General features: G+C 44.2%; 1 protein-coding gene and 2 non-coding genes across 3 annotated transcripts in view; all 3 read left to right on the top strand.

Annotated features, from left to right (window-relative positions):
• Positions 1 to 10,396, top strand: part of dkc1 (dyskeratosis congenita 1, dyskerin) — an 11,350-nt gene continuing 954 nt past the window's right edge. Inside the window, exons 1-14 of the mRNA XM_028566602.1 lie at positions 1 to 102; positions 853 to 899; positions 1,421 to 1,507; positions 2,223 to 2,314; positions 2,822 to 3,006; positions 3,123 to 3,187; positions 3,401 to 3,527; positions 4,487 to 4,617; positions 4,819 to 4,962; positions 5,939 to 6,119; positions 7,710 to 7,768; positions 7,852 to 7,955; positions 8,810 to 8,852; positions 9,833 to 10,015. Coding sequence (XP_028422403.1) covers positions 87 to 102; positions 853 to 899; positions 1,421 to 1,507; positions 2,223 to 2,314; positions 2,822 to 3,006; positions 3,123 to 3,187; positions 3,401 to 3,527; positions 4,487 to 4,617; positions 4,819 to 4,962; positions 5,939 to 6,119; positions 7,710 to 7,768; positions 7,852 to 7,955; positions 8,810 to 8,852; positions 9,833 to 10,015 — 1,464 coding nt within the window. The 5' untranslated portion in view covers positions 1 to 86. The remainder of the gene's footprint in view (positions 103 to 852; positions 900 to 1,420; positions 1,508 to 2,222; positions 2,315 to 2,821; positions 3,007 to 3,122; positions 3,188 to 3,400; positions 3,528 to 4,486; positions 4,618 to 4,818; positions 4,963 to 5,938; positions 6,120 to 7,709; positions 7,769 to 7,851; positions 7,956 to 8,809; positions 8,853 to 9,832; positions 10,016 to 10,396) is intronic.
• LOC114547543 (small nucleolar RNA SNORD53/SNORD92) lies at positions 4,331 to 4,409 on the top strand. The gene has a single exon (XR_003691195.1). It is a non-coding gene; the product is annotated as a small nucleolar RNA SNORD53/SNORD92 (small nucleolar RNA).
• On the top strand, positions 6,105 to 6,181 carry LOC114547541 (small nucleolar RNA SNORD83). Its single transcript, XR_003691193.1, has one exon. It is a non-coding gene; the product is annotated as a small nucleolar RNA SNORD83 (small nucleolar RNA).

Raw genomic sequence — 10,396 nt, 5'->3', positions numbered from 1 at the left:
AAAGAACCCAGGCAACCGGAAGTCCAGAAGAAGAAGCAGAAGAAGAATGAGGAGGAGCTGTCTCGCGCTCAGTCTTTCAGTTCAAGATGGCGGACACAGAGGGTGAGTGTGCAGCACGTTCCAGAGAAAACTCTACTATTTAAAGATGTTTAACTTTATAATAACATTATATATATGTATATATTATACATATTGAACGTGCATCTGAACCCCGTTAAATGGGTCGAACACGATCCGTTCTGCTGGCATTTTAACTAACCCGCACGTGCAGTTTTAACTGCGTTTAACGCCAGACTGCATTGAGAAAATCGGTAATTTAAAGAAATATATTTGCATAATTGTAGCTGGTGTTAGTTTTTTTGTATTACTATGATGTTTTAACCGCGTTGGTTAGTTCGGCTCGTGTCTCGGGACTAAGCATCGGTCCAGTCGGAGTGGTTTGAGGTTTTACAGCCGGTCCGGTCCCGGTAACCGGAGGACCCACGTGGTCTGTTGTCGGTGTGTGAAACACTGCAGGAGCTCCGGTCTGAACGGGTCTGGAAACACTGCCTGTGTCTTCTAAAATGTGACCAGTGCCCTGTAGCTGCTCCGCCATGTGTGCAGCACGTTGGCTAATTATGGGATGTTCTGTTCTGGAGGCCTGTTAGCTTTAAGTTAGCCGCCAGATGCTAACAGCCACGTGTTGTCATGGAGGGCACGTGGGCTACTGTATGACTTCTTTAATAATCTGAAATATCCTTAAAAATAAAACCAGAGCACTTTAGTTTCAGTCTTTAATTAAACGTGTATTGAATGTATTTGTGTATATTTTATGTAATTAACATTGTGAGTAACTTCCTGATTGTGTTTCAGTGAAGAAGAAGAAGAAAGTGAAGAGAGCCAGTGAAGATGAAGTCGGGGTGAGTTCATATTTCCTCTGAACATAAATCGGTTCATTAAGTTAATGCTTGAATTTGTCTGAACATTTAAATCAGGGGGGTCAAACTCATTTTCCCAGAAGGCCACGCTGGAGAAGAGAATCCCACCGAGTGCAGACATGGAGTTTTTTGGGGCTCTCAGACATGTGTCACCTTTTTGTAAATTTGTTGCCTTTTCAGACTTTTTTTTGTTGCTCTACAAAAGTCGTCTACAGAGTTTTTAGCTGTCGTAGAATTTAGCAAATCAAACAAAATGATTTTTTTTTTTAACAACTTGTTCTCAGCCTGAATATTAAACTCTCTCTGCTAATTCTGGGGCAGTTTCAGAGTCGGCAAATCTGCCTAATTCTGCTTTGAACACTGTCCTGTGTTTCTGGTTTGGATCACAACTAGGAGGGCCAAAATCTATTGTGAACCCAAATTGATATACGGGCCTTGAGTTTGACACCTGTGGTTTAAATGAAGTCAATGTTCCGAACCCTGAAAATGAATTTGTTTAACAGGAGATCCAGCAGAGCGGAGACTTCTTCATCAAACCAGAGTCTAAAGTGGCGACGCTGGACACGTCCCAATGGCCGCTCTTACTTAAGGTGACCTTAAACCCTTTATTAAAATCCATCTATATATAGAGATCTATCTATAGGTATTTCTATAGATCTATATATAGATGGATTAATCTATCCCAATAGCCGCTCTTACTCAAGGTTACTGCTAGCTAACTTCTATTTAACCTCTCATTGTGTTTACATTCTATATATTTACCATATATTTAAACACTAGATGTGTAAATGTACTCTGGTTCCCGAGAGGAGGAATGGGTTGACTGGTTGTTGACTGGTTGTTGACTGGTTGTTGACTGGTTGTTGACTGGTTGTTGACTGGTTGTTGACTGGTTGTTGACTGGTTAAGTACCTTCAGGGTGTGAAATGATGAAGCAGTTTATCCATTCTCCGAGCGGCCATCTTGTCTCAGTCACCCCCCTGCTCCCGTTCTGGGGGCGGGGCCTCTCCGTCACGGCAACGGTTGTCACGGCGTTCTGCCGGCGCGACCGGACACCGAGCGGAGAGACGACTTGACCGGACGCTGCCGAGACGAGCCGACTGTGCTGATCACACCCAGACTAGTCTAGAGATGAGCTCATCAGACTACCAGAATAAGAGCCTCTGTTCAGACTACCAGAATAAGAGCCTCTGTTCAGACTACCAAAATAAGAGCCTCTGTTCAGACTACCAAAATAAGAGCCTCTGTTCATTCTCCTCAGACAGGAAGTGAAATAGTCTCAAACTTCACCGTTTGTTTCCTCAGAACTTTGATAAGCTGAACATCCGGACGGCTCATTACACGCCGCTACCGCACGGCAGCAACCCTCTGAAGAGAACCATCCAGGACTATGTCAAGTAAGCTACCGCTAACATGCTAACACCCAGGGCTGTGTCAAGTAAGCTACCGCTAACATGCTAACACCCAGGGCTGTGTCAAGTAAGCTACCGCTAACACCCAGGGCTACGTCAAGTAAGCTACCGCTAACATGCTAACACCCAGGGCTGTGTCAAGTAAGCTACCGCTAACACCCAGGGCTACGTCAAGTAAGCTACCGCTAACATGCTAACACCCAGGGCTATAATCTACTTCATTGAAAGTACTATTACGTTGGAGGAATATAAATCAGCTGAATATTGATGCGAGTGTCAAGGGGCGGGATGATGAGAATCAGAGAGGTTTCGCTAACTGGACTGAACTCTGTGATGTCACTGTCTCTTGGCTGTCTGACCAATCCCTGACAAGAACAGAGACACACACAAGACACATGCGTGGAGCAGTTGCTGGCCAGTAGTTATGTCTGGGTCGGGGGGTGGAGCTTGTGAAGGTAACCGTTGCTGATTCTACTTCCTGTTTCCTGTCAGGACGGGCTTCATCAACCTGGACAAGCCGGCCAACCCCTCGTCCCACGAGGTGGTGGCGTGGATCCGGAGGATTCTGCGCGTGGAGAAGACCGGGCACAGCGGCACGCTGGACCCAAAGGTCACCGGCTGCCTCATCGTCTGCGTCGACCGAGCCACGCGGTTGGTCAAGTCCCAGCAGAGTGCCGGTACTTCCTCTTTTTCCTGTGTAATGTGGGCGGGACTTCCTGTTAGTCTTGTTTAGTGCTGCGTGTTGCCCAGTAAACCCCAGCGGCCCCCCTCACTACTCTCTGTCGTGTTGCAGGTAAAGAGTATGTGGGGATCGTTCGGCTGCACAACGCCATAGAGAGCGAGCACACGCTGGCCCGGGTGAGTCGCCCGTCGCCAGATATCCTAATTACTAGAGCTTATAGACTAATCATGAATAAATCACATGTAATAACTAGAGCTTATAGACTAATCATGAATAAATCACATGTAATAACTAGAGCTTATAGATTAATCATGAATAAATTACATGTCAGACACCTGAGCCTGTGTTCTGATTGGCTGGCTGTGTCATGTGACTGTTTCTGTCTGCAGGGGTTGGAGATGCTGACTGGCGCTCTGTTCCAGCGGCCGCCGCTGATCGCCGCCGTGAAACGCCAGCTCAGAGTCCGAACGATCTACGACAGCAAACTGATCGAGTACGACCCCGAGAGGAGGCTGGGTGAGATATTAATTAATAATCGCAGCAGACATGGTGACTTGTCATAGTAGGAAAAGCACAGCTGACAATGATAACCTTAATGATGGCTCAGTTCATAAAGTGTCCCAGTAAGATATTTCAGAGAGTCAACATGCACAATACCAGGATCTCTCCTAAGTGGAATGCAGCCATCATTAATGGTTTAATACCAGGGTCTCTCCTTAGTGGAATGCAGCCATCAGTAATGGTTTAATACCAGGGTCTCTCCTTAGTGGAATGCATCCATCAGTAATGGTTTAATACCAGGGTCTCTCCTTAGTGGAATGCAGCCATCAGTAATGGTTTAATACCAGGGTCTCTCCTAAGTGGAATGCAGCCATCATTAATGGTTTAATACCAGGGTCTCTCCTTAGTGGAATGCAGCCATCAGTAATGGTTTAATACCAGGACCTCTCCTAAGTGGAATGCAGCCATCATTAATGGTTTAATACCAGGGTCTCTCCTTAGTGGAATGCAGCCATCAGTAATGGTTTAATACCAGGACCTCTGCTAAGTGGAATGCAGCCATCATTAATGGTTTAATACCAGGGTCTCTCCTTAGTGGAATGCAGCCATCATTAATGGTTTAATACCAGGGTCTCTCCTTAGTGGAATGCAGCCATCAGTAATGGTTTAATACCAGGGTCTCTCCTAAGTGGAATGCAGCCATCAGTACATCAGTAATGGTTCTGAATACACCTGTGCTGTTCCTACTATGACATGTCATCATGTCTGCTGTGATAAAGATCAATATTAATGTTGATGTGAACGTTAAGTGTCAGGGGGCGGGATGATGAGAATCAGAGAGGTTTCGCTAACTGGACTGAACTCTGTGATGTCACTTTCTCTTGGCTGTCTGACCAATCCCTGACAAGAACTCACACAGACTCTTTATTTAGAGAAGTATTAGCTGAGTTTTGAATCTTTGTCTGGCTGATCAGGGATCTTCTGGGTGAGCTGTGAAGCAGGAACGTACATCCGGACGCTGTGTGTCCACCTGGGCCTGATGCTCGGGGTCGGAGGTCAGATGCAGGAGCTGAGGCGGGTCCGCTCCGGCGTGCTGGGAGAGAAGGTGAGAACCACTTCCTGTTTCCTGTCTGTGGGACCCAGAGTGTTGAGTTGCGTCCTGCTGCTCTGTGCAGGTTTGCTAATGAAACTCTGGAACAGGAAACTGCAGCGGAGACGCACGCCGCCGTCTGTAGGGACGGTGCAGCCTCACCGCTGTGACATCATCATGACATCACTCTGACATAATCATGTGTTGGTGTTTTAGGACCACATGGTGACGATGCACGACGTTCTGGACGCCCAGTGGCAGTTTGATCACAACAAAGACGAGACGTACCTGCGGAGAGTCATCTTCCCTCTGGAGAAACTGCTGGTGTCCCACAAACGCCTCGTCATGAAGGACAGCGCTGTGAGTACTTTGATTTGTGTGTATATATAAAATGTAAATAATTTATGTGTAAATAATAAAAAATTAAATAGATGGAGAAACTGCTGGTGTCACACAAACACCTTGATAGATATCTTATTTAAAGGACAGTGCTGTGAGTACTACTATAAGATAACTGTAGTGCTCAGCATAAGTTTATGAACCCATGCTAAAGAGGAATAAAAATCATCTTTTGAAATTGATCTTAATGCCTTAATTAAAAACTGAGAAAATCCATCCTTTAAGGACTCCAATTTTCTTTGTGAATGAATGTATCATAAATAAATGTTCCTTAAAATACAGGGGGCATAAGTCAGTACACCCCTATGTTAAATTCCCATAGAGGCAGGCAGATGTTTATTATAAAGGCCAGTTATTTCATGGATCCAGGATACTATGAATCCTGATAAAGTTCCCTTGCCCCCCCTGCCCCCCCATATCATCACATACCTTTCACCATACCTAGAGATTGGCATGGGGTACTTTGCATAAAATCATCTCTCAATGCAAATCAAACGAGCTGTTGGGCTAACAGACATAAAACCATGCAAACCTCTAGGTATGGTGAAGGGGATGTGATGATGGGGGGGGGGGCAGGCAAAGGGAACTGTATCAGGATGCATAGTATCCTGGATCCATGAAATAACTGGCCTTTAAAAATAAACCTCTGCCTACCTCTTTGGGAGTTTAACATAGGGGTGGACTGACTTATGCCCCCTGTATTTATGTAAGAAAATTGGTGTGATAAAAGGCTGGATTTTTCCCCTTTTTTTTTTTTTTTTTTTTTTTTTTAGTAATTTATTTTAAATAAAGTCATTAAGATGCATTTACAAAAGATTATTTTACTTTATTTTTTTAATTCCGGTTTTTAGTCAACTTTATCATGGGGGTGTATGAACTTGCTTAGCTCTGTATATCCCTCTAACATAACTAATAAGCTGTGTGTGTGTGTGTGTAGGTGAACGCCATCTGTTACGGGGCAAAGATCATGCTGCCAGGCGTCCTGCGCTACGAGGACGGCATTGAGATGAACCAGGACATCGTCGTCATAACAACCAAGGGAGAGGCCATTTGCACAGGTGAGACATGGCTGCGTGGGGGGGGGGTTGGTGCGTGCATGTATGGCCACATGATGAGATGTATAGATGCAGCAGCCTTCGGGCCGTGATGACCTGCTATCTATCACCCTTCTCTGATGGTTTCACCAACGCTCAACCATAATCTAACGGGACCCAGTCTCAGAAAGTAATCTAACGGGACCCAGTCTCAGAAAGTAATCTAACGGGACCCAGTCTCAGAAAGTAATCTAACGGGACCCAGTCTCAGAAAGTAATCTAACGGGACCCAGTCTCAGAAAGTAATCTAACGGGACCCAGTCTCAGAAAGTAATCTAACATGACCCAGTCTCAGAGGAAGTAATCTAACATGACCCAGTCTCAGAGGAAGTAATCTAACGGGACCCAGTCTCAAGAAGTAATCTAACATGACCCAGTCTCAGAGGAAGTAATCTAACATGACACAGTCTCAAGAAGTAATCTAACATGACACAGTCTCAGAGGAAGTAATCTAACATGACCCAGTCTCAGAGGAAGTAATCTAACGGGACCCAGTCTCAGAGGAAGTAATCTAACATGACCCAGTCTCAGAGGAAGTAATCTAACATGACCCAGTCTCAGAGGAAGTAATCTAACATGACCCAGTCTCAGAGGAAGTAATCTAACATGACCCAGTCTCAGAGGAAGTAATCTAACATGACCCAGTCTCAGAGGAAGTAATCTAACATGACCCAGTCTCAGAGGAAGTAATCTAACATGACCCAGTCTCAAGAAGTAATCTAACATGACCCAGTCTCAGAGGAAGTAATCTAACATGACCCAGTCTCAGAGGAAGGAAGTAATCTAACATGACCCAGTCTCAAGGAAGTAATCTAATCCCAGTCTCAGAGGACCTAGTCTCAAGGAAGTAATCTAATGTGACCCAGTCTCAGTCTCAAAGAATCTAACGTACCTAGTCTCAACATGACCCAGTCTCAGGAATCTAATCTAACATGACCCAGTCTCAGGAAGTAATCTAATGTGACCTCAGTCTCATGACCTAGTCTCAATCTAACATGACCCAGTCTCAGGAAGTAATCTAACATGACCCAGTCTCAGGAAGTAATCTAACATGACCTAGTCTCAAGAAGTAATCTAACATGACCCAGTCTCAGGAAGTAATCTAATGTGACCTAGTCTCAGGAAGTAATCCCAGTCTCAAGAAGTAATCTAACATGACCCAGTCTCAGGAAGTAATCTAACATGACCCAGTCTCAGGAAGTAATCTAATGTGACCTAGTCTCAGGAAGTAATCTAACATGACCCAGTCTCAGGAAGTAATCTAACATGACCCAGTCTCAGGAAGTAATCTAACATGACCCAGTCTCAGGAAGTAATCTAATGTGACCTAGTCTCAGGAAGTAATCTAACATGACCCAGTCTCAGGAAGTAATCTAATGTGACCCAGTCTCAGAGGAAGTAATCTAACATGACCCAGTCTCAGGAAGTTCTAACATCCCAGTCTCAAGAAGTTGACCCAGTCTCATGAAGTAATCTAACATGACCCAGTCTCAGGAAGAATCTAACATGACCCAGTCTCAGGAAGTCACTAATGTGACCCAGTCTCAGAGGAAGTAATCTAAGGGATTTCTCATCAGCTGTTGCAAGAGGGTGATCATGATCACGATCAGAGAGTCAAGAGGGTGATCATGGAGAGAGACACGTATCCTCGGAAGTGGGGGCTGGGCCCCAAGGTAACTACCAACCCGCCCTTAACAAGTTATTGTAAATAACCCTTTAATGAAGGCTGTTTAAATATGAAATGTGTTTTCATCAGGCGAGTCAGAAGAAGATGATGATTCAGAAAGGACTCCTGGACAAACACGGGAAGCCCAACGGCAGCACGCCGAGCGACTGGAAGAAAGACTACGTAGACTACAGGTACACCTCACCGGAGGACCAATAATATCTACATACATACATACATGGTTATGATGATATGCAGACAGTTACCACTGGGGGAGCTGCCGTGCTTTGTTACAGGTTAGGGTTTAGTATTTGTGTGTGTATATGATATAATTAGGGCTGGGCAATATGTCAATATTATATCTATCGTGATATGAGACTAGATATAGTCTTAGATTTTGGTGTAAGTATATTGTCAATGGCTTAAGTGTTGTATTTTCCTGGTTTTAAAGGCTGCATTACAGTAAAGTGACATTTTCTGAACTTAACAGACTAGCTCTTCTATTATTTGTACCTTTACCTACTTAGTCATATCTACATTACTGATGATTGGCGATGATCTCATTGTGAAGATGTTTTGTTAAAGCACTAATTGTAAACCCTAGAAGATCGCCACAATATCGACATCGAGGTGTTAGGACAAGAATATCGCGGTATCTGATTTTCTGTGTATCGCCCAGCCCTAGATATAATAAGCAGACAGTTATCCCTGGGGCAGCTGCGGGGCTCTGTTACAGGTTAGGGTTTAGTATATGTATTGTGTATTCTGTGTGTAATATGTGTATATGATGTAATAAGCAGACAGTTATCCCTGGGGCAGCTGCCGTGCTCTCTCAGGGAGTCGCTCTGCTACAGGAACTCTCAGCTCTGAGCTCCTTCAGTCAGCTGATTGCTGAGCTGCAGCTCACTGAGTCACAGTGATGTCATCACTCGCTGATGAGTCACAGTGATGTCATCACTCGCTGATGAGTCACACTGTCATCACTCTGACCTTTTGAATGGCAATGATGATCTTCAGTGTTTGATTAAAAACATTTTTGTTTTGGCAGCGTCTCCAAGGCGACGGAGGAGTCAGCTGACACTTCAGCAAAGGTAAACTGGACATTAATATTTCTAAATATTGATCGGATTGTTACTACTTCATGTTTTTAAACTCGTTGATACTAGCGTTGTCACCATTCTCCAAATCCTCTTACATCTTCCTTTCTAAGGTCACGGCTCTGTTGATTTTTACTTATTGTTAAAGCACAGGTTGCTATGCCATTATTAGACTAACTTGTATGTAAAAATATATCTGACCTTTGTTCGCAATGTACCACACTACATTGTTAAATTTAAAACCTTTGACAACATGTAACAACCTATCTTCAGTCAATTGGAAACTTTGTCAATAAAGTAAAAATAAGTTTTAAAATAGTTTAGATTAGGCAATTATGGTTGAAGACGGTGCTGCCGTGAAGGCTTAAAACACCATGGAGTCAGTCAGTTACCATGTTGCTCTCTCTAATATAACAATATATCAGCTGCTCTGTTTAGGCTACAAAACCTGCATGCAGGCTGAAATTCAACCGTGCTGTTTTGTTGGATAAAGCCATAAGCAGAAGGAATATCAGCTAGCTGCTAGGCTAATGTGCACTGGTAAACTCTCAGAATATAATACATGCACATAGCAGAGCTCCCAACCAGTTTTTTAGTAGACAACGTGAACATTGTCGACATAACTGGGACTTGGAAATCCAAAATACTTTCACACGCTTCTTCTGCATCTGCAATTGCCATGGTAACTTCTGACTGGCTGTTGCTAAGTTACGGAGTTCAACACGTGTTTTTGTGACATGGGGGCGTGGCAGTATCAACGATTCCTTTTTTTTTTTATTCGATATTCAAGATTGTAACTTAATTTTGATTTCAAATTGAAATCGTGACACCCGTAGTTGATACGGTTTCTCTCATCACATTGAACTAAAGTGAATATTTAAAGATCAGTTGCAGCTTGTCTGATTGGCTGTATGGCTCTGATTGGCTGGCTATGAGTGATGTCACTAATGACTCTCTGACCTTTTGACCTTCAGAGGAAGAGGGAGGCGGCAGACAGTGACGGCGAAGCCCCCACGACACCCAGCACGCTGAGCGCTGAGGACGGGAAGAAAGAGAAGAAGAAAAAGAAGAAAGAGAAGAGGGCCAAACTAGAGGAGGCGGAGCCTGAAGAGACGGGGGCGGAGCCTGAGGAGACGGGGGCGGAGCCAGAGACAGAGGCGAGTTACATCATCAAACTGTCGGCAGATATTTATACAACCGCTGGTTTAATCCAACATTAAAGTTAATATAATGAAGATTCCTAAGATAACTTGAACAATGTCTACATGGACCCTGGTTGGCTGTCGTAGGGATTAGGTCTCTAAAATCGGTTCATTCGTTTCGCCATTCAAGCTCTACAGATTCAGAACCAAATGAAATTCCAGAAATCTATTCATTTAAAAACAATTCTTTTGTAATGGCGTGTATACTATTGTCCTGAAATGAGTTTAGCTCGCCATTCCCATAGACGCCTCGGCACTCTTATCATAATCCGAACGAGTGCAGCGCGAGTAGTTGAGTCAGCGCAAACCTCCCAGAATGCTGCTGTATGCAGGCTC

The sequence above is a fragment of the Perca flavescens genome, chromosome 20 (genome assembly GCF_004354835.1).
Source record: "Perca flavescens isolate YP-PL-M2 chromosome 20, PFLA_1.0, whole genome shotgun sequence".
In the NCBI taxonomy this organism is placed as follows: Eukaryota; Metazoa; Chordata; class Actinopteri; order Perciformes; family Percidae; genus Perca; species Perca flavescens.
The sequence above is the reverse complement of the archived record's forward strand: the minus strand, read 5'-3'. Positions and strand labels throughout refer to the sequence as shown.